Genomic DNA, 26,614 nt, shown 5'->3' on the forward strand with positions numbered 1-26,614 from the left:
CCACCTCAGCATTGTAAACATTTCTACCTCTTGACCAAAGACAACATCATCATTCGTGTTTCAAGCATCACCCCTGCTGCAGCACTGCCAAGCACTCAAAAACATGATAGAAGATTCTATGAAGAGTTTCAGACTCCTTAGAAGAGCTTGTACTTGTGTCAGCCACCAATCTCCAGGTCCAGCAAGTCCTTTGTGAGTTCCCAGCTCATCAGCCCTTTCTAGAGCTCTGCTGAGTATTCACCTCCCTCTGTTGGCTCCCCAGACCAGGTACATTTCCCTCCAGTGCACTCACATTATCTTGCACATTCTCCCTTTTTCCTCTTTTGTTTATAATGGATGTGAGGCAATGCAGAGAGGGCAAATCAAAGAATGTGCTAGCCACTGTCCTCCTGCAGTACACGTTCCTGCTTTTCATTATCCAACAAGTAACATTTCTGCCCAGAAGAGTTGGTGAACACTTCTGACAGCACTGAAAGAATTCTGGTTTTTGCCCAACTCCCTTCAAGGTACGATTTCAAATATTCAACAGTAAATTCAAGTTAACATTAAAGTTACTTGATTTACTCTAGGTTTCTATGCTCACTACCCAATTTCCTCGCTGCAGGCTCAGTCCACTTAGAAAGTCGGTTAACACACTGAACACACTGAAGTTTCAGTGATTGAAAACATTCAGATGTTACTGCAGTATAAAAGCCCATAGAATAAAAGAAAATACAGGTTTAAGCTGGTATTTTTTATTAGAACTCTACATAAAGCACCTTTGCTTGCCTTTAACTTTACAGTACTTCTCTGAACACTGTTTTTCTTTCCCCCGCAACACAATAAAAGATGCTTCAAATTACTCTGCATTTCTTGATTTGGACACTGCCATCTTAACAGCTTGCACAATGGCATCTTTGTCAATACCAAACATCTTCAGCAGCTCAGCTGACTTCCCACTTCGTGGTACGTGAGATACAGCCAAGCGACTCACTGTGACACCAGGCTCACCCACCACTGCAGCACACACTGCTTCTCCAATGCCACCTATGAAGGGAGATCAAACAAGACATGGAACCGTGTGCTTCAACATGCAAAATATAGATTCCTTTATCAAAAAAGGAAAGTAAATGACTTCAGGAGATCGGAGACCAGACTGAATTACTGTCAGTCACAAGGACAATGGGTGCAACAGGGAACTGTGTGGCAGTAGGAGAGATGCTGAAAGCAGGAATAGTAGTAAAGAAAGCACAGGGCTGGTGTTAGGAGCATGTGCTCCAAGACCTGGCAGGAGAGACACCTTGATGCTGGTGTATCCAGGATTGCACAAAGCTTTTCCCAGCTCAGGGCATACTGTGATTTAAGCAGACAACCTTAACCTCTAGCCAGAGGCACTTACAGTTGCTAAGATCAGTCTGATGTGGGTTTGCAATTTATTCAGGCTTGTGACGCATGTACTCTTGACCTTTCTTGATTGCATTATGAACAGAAAGCTCCATCAGTGTAAGCAACAGGCTCATCATCTCAGTGTGATGACTCTGCCATTTTGCAAATATGCATTAAAGTATTTGTAAAAAGTTGAAAAACAAACTAAAAAATTATGAGGCTCTGTGACACTAATGCCATCCATAATCTGGACCAAAAGGACATATGGTAATATCAGCTCACTTCAGGATAGCATTCTGCTAATATCTGTTAATACCTGTTGGAAATATCTACAATATCTACTAATGCTACAGTTCACAGCTGCCTCTTCACTAATTTCTTCATCTCCCTGAGTAGGAGCCTGACATGCTATTCACAGCAGCTGTTCACTGTTTGCATATGGGCTTACCCTCACAGGGCATGTTAGCACAGGTAAGCCCTTGAAAACCTGAGCAAAAAAGACATATGTCAGACAGCAAGAGGCATTAGAATAGCTGAGCAGACAATCAGCTCCTAAACTGAGGTTCTGCAGAATCCTGCCAGAGATCACCCGAGATCCCAGTGCAGAAGCTGGGGGAATTTTATGGAGATTACTCTGCTTCTCTTAAGAAGCATTCTATCTGAAGATTTATTTGGGAATCATCTTGGTGTATGTATTTCTTGTATGTACATACACTTCTTACTCTCAGGTTAAGAAAATTACCACATGACAGCAACAGATTCTGAACTGGCTAGTAAGCAGGTTGTAATGAAGGAACAAAAAATATCCACTGAGTATACATAATGATACATAATCTGGGGCTCTCCACAGGCCCTAATTTGTCTTTTTGCAGATGTGGAGAAGAAAGAAATTTGTCCTAGAGTGATTGCTGAAACTGTCAAACCTATCTGATTTCAAGCTACCTGGAAATCAAGCTACCAGACTTGGTGAAGGCTTAAATAGTGTCTCTTGCAGCTTGTAACATATTGCAGAGCAGTTGCTGTAGAGCCTCACTGGGAACAAAATAATCAAGACTTCACTTGCACCATGTGTACAGAAGGTCACACTAGACTAAGTAAACCATAAATGCAATTCTGGGACATCCATTGCCTCAGGAAACTTTCAGCCTTGTATCTTTACAATCATAATAGCAAAAACAACAAATAAATGCTAAAACCTGCTTTTTGTTTTCATTACAGCATCAGCATGAGGCCTCACACTTCTGTCTTTTGATGTCTACAAAAGAAGCTGCGTTAAACCTTGGGGGTCTGCTCTGTACACTTCAACCCCCTAGACTCTGCTTACCTTCATGGTAATGGTCCTCAACAGTGATGATTCTGCCTTTGGTTGCTCTTGCACTTTCAAGTATTGTCTTCTTATCCAGGGGCTTAATAGTGAAAGGATCAATGACACGGACGAAGATTTTCTCTGCAGAAATATAATTCTGTTATTTGCAACTTGGTCTTGGAGAACACAACACAAGAAAAGCAGTATAGGCAGGCCCTGTGATTTTCTAGATCCATAATGAAAACTGTCAAGGTATCTGCACTAATGACATGCCTAGCACACAACCTAGTCAACTCTAAATCGTTTGTGTAATCTTGTGTGCATTCTCCCTCCGTGCTCCTTGTGAGACAGCAACATCCAACCACTTTACAGTATGAACTGAGACAGAAAAGCCTTGGGTAAGTGACTTGAGGTCATCATGAGTGACTGTTAGCAAAGAAGTAACTCAAACAGCCTCCCCATGGGCAAGAGCAGAATCCAGCCACCATGAAATCCTCCTTCTTCAGACTCTGTCACTTTTATTTTTTTCCTCCCCCGCAGACCTTTCTTTTACCTTTAACTTTGCTGTCAAACAACTTCTTCCTGCTTCTTCATCTGCAAGTATTCTGATTTCTCCATTGCAGGCTGACTACCTATCAGGTATGTCTGTCTGAACTGCCACGGCTTCAATCATGATGTCCTTAGAACTGGCATAAGAATCAGCATTTGTCCTGCTGTGACAGGCAGGCCCATGTTACTCATTAAAGACACATACAAAATGGCTGTTTTTTAAAATAAAGAGTAGGAAATTACTAGAGCTTTGGTCCTAACTCTGACAGTTCAAGGTCATAAGTGTATCTGTCCACCTAGATAAAGCATGCACAGCTACTCCTAAGCCACAGGCAGCATTAATTGTATTACCTCTTACTATTCGTAATCTCCTCCTGGGTGTAGGCCACTGACTCACAGATGGATTTTGATGGTTTCTTTCTCTTCTTATTTCTCTTACGGATTTTTTTTTTCTGTGAGATAATGTCAGTGTATTTGAGCACTATCATTGGACCATTACCTCCCACTAGAAGTTGATACGTTCATTCAAAAAGATCAGGTTAGCAGTGAGTCATATTTACACAAGGGCAGTTCATATTAGCAGCATTGCATAAGAGCACACACCGTTACTGCAGCTCATTTGACAAGCTGTACTTTGTTAACTGGCCCCAACCTGATTTGATTCTGTTGTGTCAGTACACTGGCTCAAGCTCACAACACACCAGGGGAAGATCACTCCTGCTTCTTAAATATTCCTTCTAAAATCCTGCCTACAGAGCACTTTCAGGCAGGATAGCAGTTTTAAGGAGACCTTTGACTTGACCAGTTTAACAACTGCCATGATTGCTAAGGCTGCCAAACTAACTAAAATCTAGTCAAGCAGTCAAGATAGTCATACATATGGCATGCCATATTGTGTCAGGGTAGCTAGTGACCAGCTGCCTGTAATATCTTAATTAGTAAATGATTATCTATTCAAAGGGTAAGCAGTTAGGTTAACTGGTAGTAATTTCTTTTACCACAGCAAAGATAGCGAAAAAAATCTGATCACCTTTTCTCAGCTGCTCTGCTGCAGCCAGAGCCTCATGCAGGGTGACTCCTGCTCCTATCACAGTCACTTGGTCATCCTTACTCTTCAGAATCACCTGCAAGAAAATGTTTCCACATTTTTTGATAAAAAAAATCTTGGTGTTTCTAACTTTTCTAGAGATTTTATGAAAAAACTGATCAAATCTTTGGTACTGGAATTTTTTAGAGGGAAAGGGATTCATTTTTACAGGAAAAACTTGGCATGTTTTTTCTGATTCTCTTGGCATTACTTACCTTTGCTTGTCCAATATGGAAGTCCTCATTGTTGTTGTAAATGACAGGATTTTCAGGACGACTAGTTCTTATGAAACAAATGCCCTGTTGCCACAGAAAACATGAGTTATTAAAAGTCAAAGGCACTGACATTCTAATATGTTCTTTTGATAAAATTTAAAAAAGCAGCAAAACTTCTTCAACTAGCACAACTGAATTTTCTCAGATTATTTGCTCCTTGCTCAAGGTAAATTCCCATGGAAGCCAAGAGAAATATCAGTCAAGAAGATCTGACCCAGGTACTATCAAGGACATTTGACTCTTACTATGACAATTTAGCTGAAATTAAATGACAGAAATCAGTCACTTAGTCATATGTCCAGCTTCAGTCTTGATGCCACAGATATTACAGTAAGAGTGTACATTTGTTAAATTAGCTAAAGACAAGCAATGAGAGTTGCACTTCTCCCATTTCTGAGCCAATCTGATCCATGCTGAAATCATTGTGCAGTCATTCTTGTTTTCCCAATTCCGGCCCACAGCATTCCACACTGTTCATTCAGCATGAGCCTGGCCATAATGTCTGCTGCTTTCCATGCAACACAAATATCCTGCTGCCATGCTGAAGCCTTCAAAGCAATTTATTTGATAGAGACATGCAAAAAACATGCCATCAGCAACAAGACAAATAAAATATTCCCCGATTCAAATACTGTATTGCAAACCTTAGTGTTGGCAGCTATTTCCACTGCTTTTTCAGTGGCTACAGCATCACTGGGGTAAAAGACAGTAGAATTGGGAATAGCACGGAACATGCACAGGTCCTCCAGTCCCATCTGAGATGGCCCATCCTCACCTACAAAAAATTAAACCAAGGTTACAAAATTAAGTGCACAGTCTGACAGTCACTCAATACCAGGTTAATGAAAATCAGAAAAATCAGGCACACACAGGACATGCAAGTCTACCTGCTTGAGAAAAGAATCATCTTCTCCTTAAACTTGGAACCATCTAAACAGTAAATAAAGACAGAAAGAGACTAAAAAGGAAAGAGAATTGGGGTTATAAATAAAAAATGGAAAATAAAGTGCAACAATAAAACAACACAAAAAGCAAATAACCAAGTAAAAAAGGGTACAGGTACAGAAAGGGAGTCACAATATATCTATGTATCTTTAGATTTACACGGATAGAAGCAAAATTTGTAACTGTCAGTGCTATTACTCTAGACTTAAGCTACTGAAATGTGAAAGGAGAGCTGCACATGATCCATCTGAAATGGAAAGTCCACTTGGTACAACTACTCTCAAATTCTTTTGCTTGCTACAAAACTAATGAAGGTACATGTATATAAATACTACTGAATGTCTCTTAGAAGGGGTATATCTGCATTATTCATTTAACTACTCAAGCACCTCCTGGCTTAAACTGCAGATTAATGACGAGAACTGTTAGCAAGAGCATGTATGGGATGCAGTGAATTTCCTTAGTTACAGAAACAGCCACCACAACCCCCTCCCAATGACCTTATGTAAGGGTGCTTTGGGAATGGCACTACTCCAAAGTAACCATGCAAGAAGTTCTGAATCCAGTCATGTTACAGCCTGCAAAGTAGAAGCAGGGCAGTAAGCCTTCCCACATGCACCCACTACCTGTTACTCAAGAAGGACGAGTTCACGAGGAAAGAGGAGAGAATTTTCATCAGAGCGGCACAAAACTCTGAAGAACTTTAAACATGTTAAGAAAACCAGTCATTGAACTCTGCCACTGTAAATTACTCATCAAGTATGTGCCAGGAATAGAAAAAAATAAAATCATTTCAGTCATGAAAGATTCTTAATGCCATAGTTTTCATATGCACTCTGAATGAATGTGTATTCAGGAGGATTTTTCTTCCCAAAATGCACCCAAGCAAAGCATACACTGAGGAAAAAGAGAAATTATAAGTACAAAGCTAAGTTACCCAAACTAAAACTGACCCAAGGTAAGGAGAATACTCGTATTTTTCCATTGACTTCTACTACTACAGTGCTGAAAAAACAGAATAGTTCATACCAATAATTTACAAAGTAGCACTGAGTTCAGCCCCAAGTAAATCCTGACAAAAATTCTGATTTAGTGTTTTTTAGAGTAACACAGATTTAAAAAGTAATTTTCAGTTATAACCTCAAGACCTACAATTACAGCTTGAGAAAAGTTGAGTGCTTAAATATGAACAGTATCATATTTCTAGAATGAGAAAACAGCCATTTAAATGACAGGTATATGCACTATGATTATTCCCCCCCCCCCCGATACATTCAGTTTGGAAAACACAAATCCCATTTATTCTCTTATGACCTTGAAAACTTAGTGTTTCATTAGAAATTTTTGTCCGTCAGCAACTACTAGTCTAGGAGTGAAATTAGTACAAGTTCAAAAGGTCACTGCGATAGCTGTCTCATAAATTTATCTGGTCCAAATTTCATGTAGTAAAAGCCCAGACCTAACTAGAACTGCTTACATAAAGTTTCAGTTTTCAACAAAGATCCACTTATGATTCAGGAATCCATGCAGGCCTGAAGCTGTAACAGGAAGTACACTCAACTCACACTCTTCCATTTAAAATTTAGATCACTAACAGCTGAAAAAAAAATTCTGAAGTGTTATCTCTTACAATTCTGTTGCAAAACTCTGGGTTTTTGAAAATGAGGTGAGGCCTGAGTGAGACTTAAATTTATAAAGCTATTGAGTTTCAATTGTGCACTTTTCAACCACCTCCCCCAGAAAACATTTCAAATATTTTATTTTTCAGCACTCACTTGGAAGTGTAAGTCTAGGGACAATCCAGGTAACTTCATCTTCTTAAATAAGTAAAGACCAGAGCTAATTAGCTTTTGCACTAACACCCTTCACTGCTGGCTGACTTAATCTGGATTGAACTAGACTATGAAGAGGTGGGAAGACTGACTTTAAAAAGAAAAGAGGCTTGAAACAGAATCCGTCCCTTAATGACATACACAAGCCATAATCTGATATACTCTACTTACAGTTTCCTCAACTAAAGCATACTCTACACCACTGCAAATTAAGCTTGAGGTTCTGGATGAGACTAGACACATAAATAGCATCTTTATATCTGTATAGCTCTAGCAATGTTACAAGTCAAATTTGCTAGCTTGCCACAAATTCCACCTTCTACAAATCACACTGCTAGCCAAACCATTAAATCAACTGCAAAACTCATTTATGTGAAGCACCTTAAACCATCACCCTTGCCAATTCTCCACCACTTTCTTTTGCCTCACAAATACCCAGTAATTTTTCAAGCGTTAATGTCCATTGGCATTTTCCTTCTTGGTTTGCAAGTCTGCTCCCGTTTTCAAGGGTGATTTCCATAAACTTCAATTAAACAGATTTTTCAAGAAGCACAAAAAAGTGCAAGTCCCTTCATCAAACCAAAAGCGAACCCAAATATCATCTGATGTGTACTAAGCAGTTACGATGGGAAGGCAAAGACAGAAACACTGTTGTCAATTTCCTGAGCTATATAACAAATTCACAGTTCCTACCTTATTTGCATTTTAAGTTTTGCTTTTATGCTGTTGTTTCAAATACACAAACTAATTGTTCCAGTGTTAAAGAACACTGAAGCAGACTGAAGCACTTATTTAAAAGTGATGATCTAAAAAGGCGGGATAAAACGGATTTCTTTTTGTAAAGTGTTTTTGAGATCTGTGGACAAAAGAATCTGAGTGATAACAAGTACGATTAGTTTCTTATTTTAGGAACTGGGAAAGAGGTACAGTAAGCACATGACTACTCTCATCACAGAGGAAGTCAACTGCAAACACTAGCAAATAAATCCAGGCTGCCTTACCAATAGAGACACCACAGTGTGACCCACAGAGATTGATGTTACTATCAGAGATTGCAGCCATACGGATTTGGTCAAATGCCCGTGTGAAGAAGGTAGCAAAGGTGCTGGCAAAAGCAACAGTTCTGTCACGAGTGGCACAACCAACTGCAATGCTCACCTGAAAAGAAAGAGATTATACAAGAACAGTTAATTCCTTATTCATTAACTGTTTCCAATAGATCATCTGTGCAACTTCATCAAACTCAGAATCTCTCCCCATTCTTGTCCCTACTTGCTGACCTTTCCAAGAAAGGAAACAGAAGCAACTCACACTCACGGTATCTGTCCCTCCAGCACCTCTGCTCCTCACCTCAGCTACCTGGTAATTGTTGATCCATGCTGGCAGCAGCTTCTTTTCTTTATCTGCACCAAGCATCAATCCAGTTTTAGGCCTTATCCACTACTCTCTTCCCTGCTCTCCTGGATCAAAGACTTACACTTTCAGCCCAAAGTACGATATTTACTATCTGCAGCAGACAAACAAATATTATTAAACGGGAATGGATTTATCTGCATTCTTTAGACTAGTATTTACTAAAAGAGTCCTTCTTCAGCAGGATGGAAAAGTAGAACAAGATCCTTAATTCATTTATTGCTACAATTATCCCCACACATTTGTATCACACATTGCACATTTTATGCATGTTCCTATGGCCAAACTTTCCCCAGCTTGATGTAAATCCAAAATACCTGACTGAAGTTCATGAAACGTGCCCTACCATAAAACCTGCAGGAAACTGCCCATGAGTCCTTTATTATTAATCACTGAGGCAGAAATTGGTTGCCATTTTAAATATGTCTTTAGTTTCATTTGCCACAGTGAACTCATGTAGAATCGGAAGTCCAGCAATCCAACAGATGACTTATCAAATTATTTCAGTCTTTTCTGTACAATTGCCACAAGGCTAACTTTATTGACTGTTTATCTGTCCTCACCTTTATACCCCAGTCTAGCATAGAGCTCACTGTCATGTTGTGTAGTGGTATTCCATTTCCTGTGAAGAAAAAAAGCCTAAGAAGTCTTCAGAATTGACTCTCTACAAATCACACTGTAGGAAATATGACTATTCTTTACAAACTGCCATATCCACACATTCTGCTGAAATGCAGCGTCATGATAAGAAAAAAAAGAAAGTTTACAGACTCTTTAATTAGAAGCAATTGTGCTGTATTGTATTTTTAAGTCCTACACAGCCTAAAGTTTTCTATAAGCATTAAGCAAAATTTAATACCAAAGAACACACACATGAAAAAAATTAAAACCCTATTTTCTGAAGAATCAGACTGGATGGTTCCAGATCCTACAGTGTAAGACCAGTACTTCATGAAATCAAGAGACCAGTTACCATGTTCTGTTCAGCAATGTAGCATTCAATGTAGCGACCAGGATGTTCTTTCTTGAACAGCTCTGAGAAAGTAGAGTTCTTTGTGTCTCCATCCAAAGCAATCACTCGATCATTTGCATGGCCCAGTTTTGCAAGTGCAACACCATAAGCTTTGCGGGTAGCCCACTACAAAAAGAAAGGAATAGCAGTACTGTCACAAATTCCTGCTTCTGGAAACTTGAATGTGTTCACATAAATTTAGAAAGAAAGCAAAATAAACATCACATTGTAAACATTAACACAGTGAAAAATACCTATGAAAAGAGTGACATGCAGAAGAATGAATTAAAAAATGTAAATAATGAAGCCTTATGAAACACAAGTGTGTTGAAACAAGCAACTACCTGCCAGCCCAGCTAGAAAATTTGTAAGCCTTACTCAAATACTTCTCCATCAATCAGGTATCTAAATAAATAAATAAATAAATAAATAAATGGAGCTTTTTCTTTTTTATTCTCAGTTTCCATCCATGGAAATTCAAGGAACCTGACAGAACTTAATTTTAAATGCACTTTAAAAAGTTTGGATAAATCACAACTATAAAAAAAATTAAGGATGGCTATTTGAATCTTCCTATTTTAATATATTCTTTCAATAGCCAGTTAAGTCAAACATCTATACATCTTGCTAGTGACAGATGTTTACTAGGATACATAGAACAGGATGGAAGAGGTGATGAGTAGCTGAAACCATGCTGAGGGACACTATAGTAGATAAATCCTCCTGACACGCGTAAAACAGTCTTTACTTCAAACGCATCTGATAAATTTTGAGAAGGGAATGCAGTACCTTTTCTCCCACTTTGTAACTTGGTGGTGATGGCATCTTAATGTTTCTAATATTTACTATAGGAGCATTTTCTTCAGGGAGGGCAGGAGAAAGCTTTTTCTTATTTTGGATTTTCTCCTCTATTTCCTGAATTACTTGTTCAGCCATGTTTTTTGGAAGTGGTTTTCCATGCCAGCTTTCCTTATCTTCAACACCTGGAAATTATATTAGAAATAATAAAATATTATTGGCTGCAGATTTTAACCAAGTGCAGTGGATTGTGACAGCCTAATGTTGTTTTCCAAGGAAGAACCTTTGTAGTCATTCCCACTGTGAGCAGTTACAATAGCATTCAATTGCATTGATAAAAACACGTCTAAACATGTAAGAGGAGGAATCAAATTCCAAACATTTTGAACTAGTCACCATTCAAGACTAAAACTTTCAGTGTCTCAGTACCAAAATTGCTTTTAAACTGGCACAAAGAAAAAAAAACAAAATGCATCAAGTAAACTCTAAATCAATGTGAACAATGAATGTGAAATTTCAACAGTTAGACCAAAATAAAACTCAGCTAAGTTTCAAACAACAGTTAACTGAGCTGTTCAGTTCAAACAAGCCCTGAAGTTTTACAGCTCTGTTTTAATAGCTTCTGATTACTCTTATGTTTGTGCATCTGGCCCTAACAGCCTCTCTGCCTGATATGCTTTTCAGTAACTTGGAATATTCAGTAACTTGGAATAACAAATTCTGTTTGCTTATGTAATGCAAAAGATCAAATAAACTCAGTCATATTATTAACAGTCCTTAGCTGATCAGAAAGAAGAATTCATGCTGTACTGTAAAATCTGTATCTGAATTGCAACCCCTGACTTGCTGAGTATGTATTGACTGTATTTTATGGATACAATGCTAAATAGCCGCATACATCTCATTTGCAAGAGTCATAATTATTTTCTTTTTTAGCACTAATGTAGAGAAGTGCAAACACTTTAAAAGACTTTTTGTACTCTAAACATATACTACACATGCATGTACCAAACAGTGGATGTTTTATTACCTGATATGCCTTTGCCTTTAAAGGTCTTTGCAATGATAGCTGTTGGCTGATGTTTGGCCTGACCAAAGGCTTTGCAAAGTTCCTCCACACTGTGACCATCAACAATGATAGCATGCCAGCTAAAAAACACAAACAGATCGACTATTTCTAAATGGTGTTAGCATATGACATCCTCTGGTAGCTAGCAATAACAATTATTAACTTAGTTCCAATGAAGTGTCTTTTCAAGAGATCCCCAAGTTAATCCAGAAACCTGAACTAGCATCATTTAAGACCACAACACACCATAGTCCTTTTCTCAAAAGGCAGAATCGATCACCAATTAACAGCTGGTGATTGGCAAAATCCATTAAGTTATCCTACCTTTTTTTCAGACAGAATAGCAATTTTTTAATCACAAGAGCAAATTAAACATTTATCAATTAAAAAAGAATGAAAACTGACTAAAATCTTTTAAATGCACCATCATAATTTTCATGGCTGATATATATCTGATAGTTTTGTTTCACTGCTTTTTCCATGCACATAAAAATATACATTTCTAAAAGAAATGAAAGGTTTATTGGGCAGTACTGGGGTGGACAAATGGTTGGATCTTTGAGGTCTTTTTTTCAGCCTTAATGTTTATATGAAAATCTGTATTCAGTATGACAAAAACTAAATTATCTTATTAATATATCTCACTAAGCAGTCCTTCTTAATGCTGGTTTCTTTTAGAGTTGAAAACATGAAAATTTCTATAAAAGGTGAATAAAAACCTACAGTTTCAAATGGAGGAACATACTGAACTTTTTCCAAGCACATACCCAAAGGCTTCACAACGTTTCTGGTAGATTTCAACATGATGCTGCAGAGGTGCAGGGTCACTTTGTCCAAGACGGTTAACATCAAATATAGCAACAAGATTATCAAGCTTGTAAAAGCCAGCAAAGGCCATTGCCTCCCAAACAGAGCCTTCAGATAATTCTCCATCTCCAAGCAGACAATACACACGATAGCTAGAAAAGGATATTAAACATAAGTAAACAAAAATTGGCTTGATATTAAAGCAGTGCTAAATAAAAAGCAAAATTCTCCAAACAATTCACAGTGAGGGCTTGTTTTAATTCCAAGCATTGGTCAAATAAATCATTTACCTCAGAAAACCTTATGTGAACTTCGACATATTAAAATACTTCTAAGCTGTTGCATGTGAAAAAATACTTAAGTTGAAAGATACCATACTCCTTTTCAAACCTTTGTCTCAAAGAAAATCAGGTTTTAATCATCCTAGTACAAGGTTTGAATGAAAAGGCCTGTTAAACACTGTCACTGTGACTCAGCAAGAACACTGACAATACATGAAAGATTACTGTCTGCTTCCTCATTCCTCCCTTCCCTGGAAAGCCAACCAGTAAATTCAGGAAATTATAAACCAGGAATGAATATAGCTACATGTTAATGTAGACTACTTGTGCGTGCACCAAAGCTTTGTATTTAGACAAAACCACAGGAGTACTGCCTGATCTATTCGACATGATTCAGCCTCTGGGTTTTTCTTCAGTTACCACTTGAGCTTTAGAATGACAAGGTTTATTACCTATTAAAATTAAAAAGTACAAGCATGTAAGCTTTCAAATATTTAGATTTAAAAATCAAATAACCAAGATGCCATCAGTGATGTATTTATTTTTACTAGACACAAAAGCATTAGAGATTTTTTTTTTTAAATCTAAATCCCACCTGCCTTTAGCTAAATCTGAACTCCATCCATACAAGCTGCTCTGCAGTACTGCATGTAAGACCACCTTTATCCTCTGTCAAGTAACCACTGGTTAGATTTTTTCCACACGTAGCATCTGCTAAATTCAATTAGAATCAGCAAGTCATCTTTCACAGAAATGATTTCAAGCTAGTGAAGTGTAGGGCACATTAACTGGGCAGCCTGCGTTTGAGTGTACTAGAACTGTCACATAAAATACATCAACTACATCCGGCTACTTTCCTCTTCATACAGATTTGCCTTTAGACATCTACTTTTCTTGTACACAAAAGAAATGGCAGAAGCATTCATTTTTTTCCTCTCTGTGGAGTCAAGTGGTTTCCAGGTAACATTTGAGTCCTATTTTATGACTCAATAATGCTATTACTGACCACAAGAGTTCCTCATCCAGAGTTCATGTTTTCTGTTATTTGTCATTTGTCTTTGAACAGACACATCTCTAGTCTGCTTCTTCCTTCTAATAGGACATATCAGCCTGAAAATTGCTATCAATTACTCTCTGGAAGTTAGAAGCTGATCCAATAACAAAATCTCTGTGCAGGAACATTATTTTACAATGCTGTCAGATTACAAAATGAAGAAGCAAATGCACTGATTCTTGCTAATTTGATTTCTTCAGAGTTCCACTGGCAGTGACTTTGTAATTATTGGGGTAATATTTCTATGATTTAAAATCTGAATTTAAAGTTAAGATTTGAGAATGGAAAAAAACAGAATACAGGATTTATCTTCCCCCCCCCTCATGACTGAGATAAAAATTTATTTCCTCAAATTGCTCCTATTTAATGCCTGTAATAATGAAATACAAATATGGAAGTACCTGGCTCTGTCAAAGAACTTGCCAGTATATGCCATTCCACATGCAGCACCAAGACCCTGACCAAGGGATCCAGTAGCCACATCAGTGAATGCTTGTCTCTGAAAATAGAAAGGCAACAATTATTTTCCATCCAAAAGAAGTAAATTCCAGTGTTAGGAGATGGTTCAACATACATCAGAATCTCAGCCATGACAGTACAGTGCAAGTCTCTCTGTAACTAATCCCTGCTCCCCTTTATTCACAGCTATACATGTACCTCGATGATCAGTATCACAGGCTATCCAGGTTCTCTGAGGTGCATAACTCACATCTCAGAAATTTCTAAACTATGCCTTGGATGACAACAGTTAAGAACTGATGACTTTGTATATGAAGTTTCAATTCAAAGAACTAATTTGGAACTCATAGTCCAATGAGGTGACCAAATGGGATGCAAACTCTTGAAATACCTCTAATATCTTAGATGGCAAATAAAAAAAAGCTATTCTTTATACAAGCATTTTGAAACAGAAAATACAGAGATGTGGGTCTATACACACTCATTCAAAGCTAGACACTGATTCACTCGTGAAGAGACAAATTCCTCATTGTCCTTCATGTGAGCCTTTATCTTTCTTGCAACACAGCTGGCAATCCAGAGTTGTAGCAAAACACACATTATGGCTTTACAGAAAACAACACCCTGTATCAAAGGCAATGAGCACTCACTGGTACAGGATGTCCTTCCAGGACAGAATCAATTTTCCTCAAATTCAGTAATTCTGCTTCTTGTAGGAAACCAGCCTCTGCCCAAGCAGAATATAGAACTGGTGCAGCATGACCCTAGAGAGAAACATCACAGTTAAAAAACGAACAAGTTTTACAACATCCTATTACCAAGACAAACTCCACAGAGCTGAATAGCAGTCATCTTTAACCACGGAGTCATTAGAAGTCAAAAAAGCATGCATAGCTCTGAAGCCATTTAGTAACTCAGGGTAGAAATCCTCATTATTCAGAGGTAGGTAAAGCAAATATGAAGCAACTCTGTTTTATCCCCACTAACACCTCAACGCTGACCTCTTGCTTCCCACCAGATCCTTCTTTTGAAAAGGCGACCAGAAGTGGCAACTGTTATATCTGATGCAACATATATACACTGCCATTATACAGTATCATTGTAAGCCACCACACTAGGAATTCTGTCCGAACAGGAATCTGCTACAGCAGAGTACATCATCTGCTATTCTTGACACATTGTTATCTTTTCTGAATGATCCTCAAAAGCCATTAAGTCATACAAGTGAGAAATGGCACAAAGCAAAAGGCAATAAAAAACACTAATGGCCAGCCAGGACTGTGGTTTTATGCCTTGTCTGAGCTAGTTTTCAGAAGTAATTTTGACTTAAATATCAGTAGCATAGCAGGAATGCAAGCTGCTCACTAACTTATCCCTATTTCCTCTACTGCCCACTGAAGAGCTGACAGTAATTAGTATACATTAGGGCATGACTGCAGGAATAACAGTATGGCTGCATATAACAAGCAGAGCAGAAAACTAGTTAGAAAATTAGTTATGCCAAAATAAGGCAGACTTAAATTTCTTGATAGAATTTCTAGACAATACAATAATATTTATTGTTTAATATCAGAACAATGTAATATAGTGAAATTATGGCACATCAAGACACATTATGCAGATCATTTTAAATGGCAACGCAACTAAGCCAGCTTTTATTTGTATCTCTGTAGCAGAAAAATTGAACTCTCAAGTATTTGCAGTAAACTCCCCTTGGATAAGGAAGTCAAGGAAGAGAGGTCAGTGCTATACAGACACCTTTATACTAGCACACTGTTACCATAAAGCATAACAGTTCTTACCTTAGAGAGCACAAAACGGTCATTGTTGGCATTTCTGGGATCTTGCACCTTATACCTCATGGTATGGAAAAACAGCACAGACATAATCTCTGCTGCGCTGCAACATGATGTAGGGTGGCTACAATCAAGACAGACCAAAGATTACCACTCCTGAATATTGATTGCTTAGGACCACATGTTAAACAATGTCACTTTACCAGTCCTTTACCTTCTGGTTTAAAACACAGTCATAACCAGGCACTGCACAGATGGGAGTTGGTAATGTAAGATTCATTTTTATAGAACATTCTGGAACTTTTTTTCCCCCTAAACAGCAAAATATCTTTTAAACTGCTCATTAATTTACCATTACTGTTAGGATCAGAATTTTGACTTCCAAAGAAGGCATTAAATAATACAGCTCTCACATTTCATCTCCTATTGAAATTGAACACAAAAATGTGTGCAGAGTTTACTGTTACAAATAATAAACATCCAGATGAACATGGTAAAACATTTATTGGTTTAACCTTTTGCTTAAAGAGGGACAGCATTTTCTACTTTTACATCTCAATTGGTTTAGAAATAAAAATACCAAACTAGTTGGTTTAACAAAGATTCGGAACCAGCTGAATCTCTGTGCCACTGACCTACATGGGGCAACTTCGCAACTACTTTCAAGAGCAGCACAAAAGAACACTTTAACTGTAGGCCCCAGGAGTAGAGAGGCCCATTTCAGAAGCAGCTACATCATAAAGAAGCAACAAATGTAAAGTTACATGCAAAGAGTTGTTCTCGGGGGGGAAAAGATGAGTTATTCCAACACAAGACACGTATTTTATTCAAAGCATAACGTAAGGGCATACAATTATTGTTATTTATGTCATTATGTAAATTAAATGACATTTTCCAGTTCTTTTACACCTTCAAGATAGAGCTTTACTTGAACAGTCGAATGTATCCGACTTGAGTTTACGCTCACTGTCAGTAAAGCTCATAAACTGCATGGAGTTTGGTTTAAATACTTATTGAATATGCAAGTAGCATTTTTCAGATCCTACTGGTGCAGCCTGCATTCCACTGCTGAAGTACCACAAAGTAAATGATGAATGGTAGGAGGGTTATGGCTCCAGAAATTGGCTCCAGCTTTGAAAGGAAAACAGCCTCACCTCACTTCCTCTTCTACCAACACTTCTTTTTCATCTTTAATGTGATACTTTTAAAATATCAGACCCAGTTTGTAAATCAGGACAATTTTACACAGAAGTGCCATATTTCCTCTTGCTTTACACACGTACATTTACCATGCGGGTTAGGATTAGACAACACTTCCACTAGAACTTCAAACACAATATGCTCTTCTGGTAACAACAAACCTTCCCTCCCAGCATCCCCAGTAACAGAATAAAGTCATGCAGAACATTGCAAAACAAGAATCACGGTTAGTGTCCATCCCTTGGTAAGTACTCACACGCAGGGTACCAAGAATTAGCTTTAAACCATGGTTCAAACATATTAGTAGATATTTATGTATTTGAATTAATCAATAAGCCTTACATGCTTGTTTAAAGCTTTCATTCCTTTAATTTTATTAACTTTATACTTAACCATACTTCTATGAACTCCTGGTCTCGGTAAAAAAAGTTTTAAACAACCTAAAATGGTAGCATATAAAAATCAAAATCAAAAAGTAGAAAATTCAATAAATCACCTGAAAACTGGGAAAAAGAAGTTAAAAATACTAATTAAGTTACTTCCCACTAACAGTTGTTAACCAGAATTTAACTGCATAACAGACACCAGAAATCAATCTAAAACCAGCTGCAGACTTCTGCTAAACAAAGCCATCTTAACTAGGACAGCTGCTGTCATGTTAATTCATACTTTCCTAATAAATTCGACTAAAAAAATCCCTGTTAAATGTAAATGTACTTGGAGCACTCATACAGGCCATCACTGCTGTTCTCAAGCAATGTTTCATGTTTTGTTCTTGACCAGTGAACAATCCAGAACTTCGTGGCTCTCCCATTAACATTTTCCTGCCAGACAGCTTCTATAATAGAATTGCTTTAACTTTGAAATACAGCCCTTCATTAGGAAAACAACGTGCATAAAAACCATGAAAACAGTTCGTTTTTGCAATTGATGCCCATATAGATGACCTCCATCTACACGTGCCTACATGCTTCACATGAAAAACCAGTGGTGGAACATTAAAATAGAATATGGAATGAAAGACAAAGCCAAAACACTGAAGAAATTCTTTTGTTATAAGTGATCACTTCAAATATTATGAAATTTAACTGCTGCTTAAGAAACTCTGAGAACTCCCAACTTCCACTTTCAGTAACGTTACTGCTTAATTCTAGGAAGCTGGACACTGTTTCAAACCCACAGAAGTTGATCACTAGTTACACAAAGGACTCCACCAGTTTTGGCCAAGATGTCTGCACTGCTTATCTAAAGGGAAAGGCTCCAACACGCCCCAAACCAAGTACGTTCAATCTTTGCAACCGGCTTCATCAAGTTTTTCTCCCCCTAAAGGCATTACAGGCTTTTTTTTTAACAGTTTACTAATTTTTTTTCCACCACTACAGCTGAGACAGGATTCATCAGATCATAATTACCTATTTGAGCATCATAAGGACCGGATCATTTGATCTTTTAGCCCTTGTCCAAACAAAGGCTGTATTTTCTTGAAGGTACAAGTAAAGAACACAAGAACCAGCATGTCAGACCAGCCACTGAACCACTTGCAACACATGCCACAGTTAAAGAAATCACTTCCTTGAAAGAAGCAGGCAGGTTCTGGTTTGTTTGAAGTGCTTTTATTGCAAGCACTTCCTTCACTTTTACAAACGACACCTTTAACAAATACTGGCTTCCTTGGCAAAGTCAATGCAAGCGGTTGGGTTTTTTTACTGGTTTTGTTTTTATTTTAAACTGTAAGCCTGTTTAAATTTAACTTTCATTCAAACATTTACCCTGCCTTCTTACACTGTACTGGTGCTTTAAGTAAAGCTTAGTGCCTCATTCACACTTTGAGAAAACACATCCCCCTAACGTTTGTTTTAGAAATTCCTCATCTGATATTGCATCAGATTCTTAATTTCTTTTCCTTTTAGACACATTACGACACCACTACCCTCTTGCTAACAAAATCCAACGTTAAAGAAAATATATGACTTGACAGCACAATCCTCCCCCCAGAGCACATCTTTCATAATCTACCAATTATCAGGTTGTGTAATAATTTCAGGCTCCGTGAGACTTTACATAGTGTTAGAAGAAGCTCTACTAATGAATGAATGAAATACCTCTGTAAAGAAGTGCTCAGTAGCACAGTACACACGAATAAAAAGCTAAACTAAAGCTATTTATGCTATTTCTTCATCAGTATGGGGAAAACAGTGTTAGTACTAAATGCTTGGATTTTGTGCTCTGAAAAGAGGCTGTAGCAAGATCTCTGCTCATGACTGGCACAAAGCAGAGATGGGTTGACTTGCAGACAACCAGTGCTGCACAGCTCCATGGCTGGCCTACAACACAGAGCAGAGCAGCAAGACTGAAGCCTCAGCTGCATTAAGCACCCTGGACTGACCAAGCTTTGCTCAGCACAGTCCTACTGCAGCAGTGGCTGCCGTGCCCCAGGGGGTTCTATGGGCAGAACCAGAGCAAGGTTTTTGCTTGCTGCATGCAGAAGGCGCGAGTAAAGTTCAGTTTCTATGTGTGTGCTGAGAAACCACGTGAGGCCATAGCCGGGCGGGAGGTGTAAGGCGGTTCCAAGAGAAAGCTTGGAAATGGTTTTTATACAGACCGCCTTTCTCCGCTCAAACCTCAGCGCCCAAAGGATTCCTTCAGCTGAAAAATAAATAAGTAAAAACCAATAAAACAGCAATAAAATCACCTACTGCCGGTTACAAAGAGGCCCCAAAAGGGAGGAAATTGCCACAGGATGGGATATAAAAGGCTGCGTTCTACGTGGAAGCGCTCAAATGTATTATTCAAGCAGAAAAAAATAAAAAATGGCTTTAATATTACATGAGTAAGAGTGGATTGTTTACAGAGATTTTTTCTTTCCATAGGTAAAGCACGATCAAAGGAAGGATAACCGTGGAATCTGCAGACATCAGAGCTTCGACTAAATCCTGTCCAGAGGCCTGAATAAACCACCAGTTGGAGACTGCGGGCATTGCACAGATAATCCCACTTGGGCTCACTTGAAATTCTGTGGAGAATTAGTTCCAACTGACGGGCACGAAATGAAAAAGAAACCGCTCTGCGCCTCGGGCATGAATTCTTTGGGTTTCAGCCCTGCATCAACTCGGCATTCCCGGCCACTGCCCACAGTCACAACACCCTCCGGGATCGGGGACCGACGTGTCACAGAATCACACAGAATCACAGAATGACCCGGGTTGGAAGGGACCTCAAGGATCATGTAGTTCCAACCCCCCTGCCTGGCAGGGCCACCAAACATACACCTTTACTACATCAGGTTGCCCAGGGCCCCGTCCAACCTGGTCTTGAACACCTCCAAGGACGGGGCATCCACAACCTCCCTGGGCAGCCTGTTCCAGGGCCAAACCACTCTCCTAGTAAAGAACTTCCCCCTAACATCCAACCTAAATTCTTCCCTCTTTTAACTTCAAACCATTTCCCCTAGTCCTGCTATTATCAGCCCATTCAAAGAGTTTACTCCCCTCTTGGGAGTAAGTTCCCTTCAGGTACTGAAAGGCTGCAATGAGGTCACCCCGCAACCTTCTCTTTTCTAAGCTGAACAAACCCAGCTCCCTCAGCCTGTCCTCATAGGGGAGGTGCTCCAGCCCCCTGATCATCTTCGTGTCCCTCCTCTGGACCCTTTCCAAAATCTCCATGTCTTTTTAGTACTGATTGCTCCACACCTGCACACAGTACTCTACAGTACTACAGTGTCCCTCAGCCTCCAACCCCGGGCGGTGCTGATCTGTGCCGTGAGCCGCAGGATCCCCACACCGCGCTACGGCCGCCATTTCCAGCCAGAGCATCTCCACGCCGCACCGCTCCGGCACCGGGGCACGCCGGGGTCCTCCGCGCTGTACCATCCTCACCCTCTCCCTACACCGCATTAACCCTCCCACCGACCCGGAGGAACTGATAAAAGAAAGGAGCTGCTCCCTGGAGGCAGTTTCCAGCCCCACTCACCCCGAGCCGGCCGCGGTCGTGGCCTTGATGGAGCCTATGCGCAGCCGGTTGGCCGTATCCTTCAGGGCCTGCAGGGTCTGCTGGTCGGGTTTGTGGTAATCCTCCATGGAGACGAAATAAAGGCGGCGAGACTCGCGAGGCAGCGGCTGCTAAAACCGGGCAGGGACGGCGGCGCTCAACGGGACCGTGCGGAGAGAGAGGGGTGCGGTGAGGGCGGGGAGAAAGAGAAGGCCGGGCCGCCCCGCCTCCTTAGGCCGGTACATCGCTTCCTGCCGGAGGGAGGAGGGTTCTGTCGGCTGTGGGCAGGCTCAGCGTGAGCCATTTCTCGCTCCCATGTGCTAGAAGGCAGGAAACTGCGGCTCTTCACATCTGAGCATGGTAGGCCGTGCGTGTGGAAGCCGCCCCTCAGCGCTCGGAGGGATCAGCTCAAGCTTTTCCATCGCTCAAAGCCTGTTAGACAAAGTTATTCCAAGGCTGTCCTCGCTTATAAAAGAATATCACTGCATCAAGTGTGATCTGCAGCCAGGAAGAACTGTAGCAGAACTGCTGTATGCCATTTCTTTTCAAGAAAGAATTCACAGTTCTGTAATACACGCTCAAAGAGCACAACATTCTTCATTCGAGAAATACAGACTTCAGCTTAAAATACTGACTTCACCAGCTATGAATCAGAAAATACATTGTCTTTAGTGCTTCTGAACAGGAGGAGGCTGAAATAATTAAAGCTGCAGCCTTAGCTGGGTACATTAAATATTACATGTGTGTTCTAGAAAGCTCTGGAAGTGTTAGAAGTCATAATCTGTGCAAAAAGAAGTTTAAAACCACGGAAAACAAAAAGAATGAATTCTGTTCTCAAGAAATGCGTGTCTGTGCTCTGCATTCTGCAAGGATTTCTGCTCTGCAGTCAGTGCTAGTTTGTTTCAGAAGCTGTATTACATTGCTTGAAAAGGTAAAAACCACATTTCAAATATAAACAGTTATACCATGGATATTATGTTGCTGTTTCCTATTGGAAGACACCTCTGGTGCATACTATTTAAGAGAACATGTGCCCTTGTTCTCAAGACTTGTTTCAGTAACACTATGTTACTGAAACATAGTGTGTTTGTAACATAGCCATGCTCGTTGGGCAAATGCCAGCTGGTCAGTAGCACCTGAAACTGACCCGGGGAGGTAAAACATTCTTCCATTAATTAATTGTTTAATTAATTAATTGTTGTAATCTTTTTTTGGTTGCTGTTCTAATTGTTACAAACAAGAAAAAAGACACCACAGAAGAGATACTAAATTTGGAATAGGTTATTTACCAGGAAGAAGGAAGAAATGGAGCCAATCCTGACAGTAGCAAAGTGCAGAGTTCATTTTAGACGGCACTAGGTAAAGGTTAGCTGGTGTGACTGCCACATAGATATCCAATACATATCCACATATCCAATATACACGTATGTATATACATATACACATATCCAATAGATATCCTACTTCAAAATATATTGTTTTATTTTCTTCTTGTGTGCGTAGGCTCCAACAGGCCTAAAATTAACCTTATCTTATTACTGAGCAAAGATCACCGAACTCTGAACAAGTTAAACACTTCCTTGCACTCTATCCACTAACTCTTTCTTAAGGCAGCAACACTAATGAGTGTCTCCAGCCATACAGTCCAAAGATAAGTCTAAATTCACTTGAGCCAGCATACACCTGCAGTAAATCTCCTGATAACCCCTTCTCTCACGCTGCACTGAGTGCTTATTTACGACATCGTGTTGTGAAAACAGCAGCTCAAGCATACACAGAATGAAATGCCACCTTGTGTCAGTGCCTCCACTTATATCTACTAAAGTGCATGTATTTTTGCAACTTTGATCCAGTGTGATGGACTGTAAAGCAACAGCTAAAGTCATGGTATACATTGTGCACAACAGCCAACATTTCTTCCACATTCTTGCCCCTGAAACCACGTGCAGTACGGTTAAAATAGGGATGCAAATGTATGAACAGTCTTGCTTCAGTATACACAGTCACATCTCGTTAGCTTCAGCATAAACTATTGGACAGCTTCTTAAATACATACACTGAACAATTGGATTTTTCCATCCCCTCCTCCACAGATTTCACAGTCGGGGCATTATGTGCACTAGAAACAGGGAAGCCAAGCTATGGCTGTCATTTGCTGAGATACTGCAAAAATGCATTGTTGACATAAACCAGTGTGACTCCATTTACCAGAGCAGTTGTTGTGTGTACTCAGCACCACTGAAATTCAGGCCATTTAGGTACTATGGGACTGTGCTCCCAGTTTTACCTTAAAAAGTGTTCTCAGATGAAGTTTCAAAGTCCAAGCCTAGTAAGAATGCAGAATTATGTGTGGTTTAATTTAATTTGCAGGCTACTTTCAGGAAAAACAAAACAAGATATATAGGTGGAACTCCACTCACACTTTGGTGGATGTATGTAGCAAGTGGATTTAGTTCAGTCCAAGTGCATGCTTAAGTAAATACCCTGTGAAAAGAATATCCAGCAGGCTGTGAAATAATCATCAGCTCTGCAATTCTCGTTGGAGCATGAGAAACACTTTAAACATCCTTAGGCTTCTATAGGACAGCAATTGTCATTGCTGCACAAGACACAACCACTACACTGGAAAATACAAAGTTCTCATGCAGCACCTGATCCAGAAGTGCCCAGCCAGAGAAATCAATTCACCTTTGATGTCTGAAATATACAAATACCAGCAAAAGATACATACATGCAGAATATATTTAGTAATCTGAAAGAAGAGTCCGCTCCAATGACCAAATGAAGCAGGATTCATTTGTTTCTCATACATTTGGGAAGAAGGAAACTGAAAGAACTTTTCTTCAGCTTGTCCTCTGCAACACTACAAGTTTTGACTATTTTTGCCCTTCAAAAGAACAGCTGCTTTAGAAACTCTGAGCCCAGGCCCAGTCACTATGCAACACACAGTCTACACAATTCCCATATCTTATGTTACCAGTTTTGTTCTCACAGCTGCATATCTGCAGAACTGAGCTATGTTTCTTTCTAACTCCTTATTTAAAGTTCTGCATGAGTTTTTAACTGAGACTTTTAGTGTTCTCTAAGCGTTTCTATTGTGACAGGTTTTCCTTCTCTACTTGGAATATATACCCCATGCCTTTCCCCTTCATCTTGAAGATCCAGGAGCAAGGCTTGCTGTAACCTCGCACCCCTAAATTCTATATATATGAATCCTGTAAGCCCTACCTTCTAACTCAATTCTTGAGGTAAATTTAGAGCACCAGAGTGTTCCCTCACAGCACTTGCTGCATGGAAAAACTGCATCTCTAGAGAGCAGAAGTTAAATTGATGCTTACAAAGAAGAGAAGACAATTAGCATTACCTATAAATCTCAGTCTGCATGAAAAAGCCAGGTGGATAACCTACTAAGCCTTTCCCATCCCTCTTATGAACCACAAGAAGTAAAGCAGGATGTGCAAGCCATATGCTCTCTAAATTAAGACCATGTCGAGCTCTGCATACATAAGGCAGTCTGGGAGATCTTCACTCTGTTGTTAGTCTCAAAGCTTCTTGACTTATTTATGAGGAGAAAAGAAACAGACTTGTGCATTTACATCACATACCTGCATCTTCTAAGTGAGGCCCAAGGGCAAGTGCATTCATTTTAGTCTGCATATAAAGGAAGCTTATTCCTTTGTGGTTATATCTCCCAAAGTTTATTTTGAAAATAGCGTCTCTTGAATTTTAAAGAATAGCTTATGGAAGAAATATTTTTAAAGGTTTATTTGAACTGACCAAAGAAGGGCAGTGAGGTACGAGCAGCCTTGTTCTGAACAGCAGATTTTGAGATGTTATTTAGGGCAGAAAGCAAAAATACAAACTAACCTCCTGCTTTGAATCAGGCAGCTCCATTATGCTGCTTCCAGATACCTGAAGATTAAAAACTAATGATCTAGCAAATTATGTATTGCTAATTATGGTCTGTTTATGAATACATCCTGAAATATTTGTGATTCTTACAGGCAAGTCTTCAAATTTTGGAAATACCTTCAGATATCTAAGAGCAGTACATATACAAGACTGTAAATATGTTCTTCTGTGCTTTAGGACATACTTTCCCAGGCCATACTTGTCTATGGTATATCCTTTCACATTTGTTTGCATGCTTTTGTGGCTCCTTTCTTAGGATATTCACTTCTCAGGATACTCACTGGTTCTCTCATTTTACTACAAATCAGTCTTTCAGAGATGCAATAATTGCTCTCTTTTGCAGGGCTTTTTGAGCCTATGTAGAAGTATTCTAAGAGTAATATTTTTTGTTGTTGTTGTTGTTGCCTAAAAGGGACAAACTTTACATTTAACAGCCACGTTTCAGTCACCTACCAATGCAGTTTAACCCCCTGAAATTGGTACATCTGCTAAATTGAAGTTCATTCCTCATAAAGTTGGTAAAAGTGAAAAAATCTGATTCTCATTTCGGGTTGTGTGAAAACAGGGGAAAAAAAAACCAAACAACCGTTTAACATAACAGCTGAACTGTTCTACTTCCTCATCTTTTGAGCTTCACATAAAGTTGTTGAAGTTTAAAGAGAAAAGCATCTCCAATGTGATAAAAACTATACTTAGTGATTTGACTGCATCCTCTTCATAAATAAGTGGTATAAATGATGACAGGCTTCCTATTCTCTAAAAAATGATTTGTTGCTAAGCCCATTCTGTTATTTAGCATATTGAAAATGAAGTAGAGCTGAATCCTTACCAAATATGAGACTCCAATTAATTTGGCCCATCACCTTAATTTCCACAACCAAAGGGGAGCACTTTGGAAGGATAACAGCAACCACAGGCACCCAGATGAGAGTTTAACAGCACCACCACTAAAAAGCACCTCAATACTGGCTAGACAAAGTATCTAACACAAATTAATGCTGTTGCATTGCAGGCTGTTTCCACTTTTTCCTCAGTTACCTTTAAGAAAACACATAACTCTCATACTTACTTTTTATGCTTCTGTCTGGAGTACAGAAACCAGTTCAGCATCAACTAGCAGAGTAACAAACAGTTCCTCAGTGACCTCTCCCAGCATAGGGTATGCCTCACCATCTCCAATTCTTTTCAGTAGTTAAAATGGGTGCAAGAATTTAGTTAAGAGAATTTGCTGCAAGATGGTTTAATTTCAAAACCTTTGCAGCAGAACCTCTGCTATGTTTTCTCTACTTTTCAGCCTGTTTTACTTCGTGAAATTTGGGTAGAACAGTTACATGACAGCAATCACATAAGATGACAAGTTCAGTTTCCCAGGTCAAAGGAATCAAAGGATCAAAGATTAGCACTGGATCTGTTGAGTTTCACGTGCCATGCCTGGAAGGTTGGAGGGGGTAGCATAAAAACTCTAAG

General features: G+C 39.3%; 1 protein-coding gene and 1 long non-coding RNA gene across 2 annotated transcripts; both read right to left on the minus strand.

Moving 5' to 3' along the window:
* Positions 1 to 715: 715 nt before the first annotated feature.
* On the minus strand, positions 716 to 21,454 carry TKT (transketolase). Its single transcript, XM_015875306.2, has 14 exons — positions 21,218 to 21,454; positions 16,055 to 16,172; positions 14,903 to 15,016; positions 14,195 to 14,292; positions 12,419 to 12,610; positions 11,613 to 11,731; positions 10,574 to 10,767; positions 9,746 to 9,910; positions 8,361 to 8,517; positions 5,227 to 5,357; positions 4,523 to 4,606; positions 4,251 to 4,344; positions 2,690 to 2,812; positions 716 to 1,026 (listed from the first exon to the last, which is right to left on the minus strand). Exons 1-14 carry the CDS (start codon positions 21,322 to 21,324, stop codon positions 839 to 841), a joined length of 1,884 nt encoding a protein of 627 aa, XP_015730792.1. The 5' UTR covers positions 21,325 to 21,454; the 3' UTR covers positions 716 to 838.
* LOC107319931 lies at positions 3,125 to 4,244 on the minus strand. The gene is made up of 2 exons (XR_001558004.1): positions 3,572 to 4,244; positions 3,125 to 3,384 (listed from the first exon to the last, which is right to left on the minus strand). It is a non-coding gene; the product is annotated as an uncharacterized LOC107319931 (long non-coding RNA).
* Positions 21,455 to 26,614: the final 5,160 nt, after the last annotated feature.

This window comes from Coturnix japonica, chromosome 12 (genome assembly GCF_001577835.2).
Source record: "Coturnix japonica isolate 7356 chromosome 12, Coturnix japonica 2.1, whole genome shotgun sequence".
NCBI lineage: Eukaryota > Metazoa > Chordata > Aves > Galliformes > Phasianidae > Coturnix > Coturnix japonica.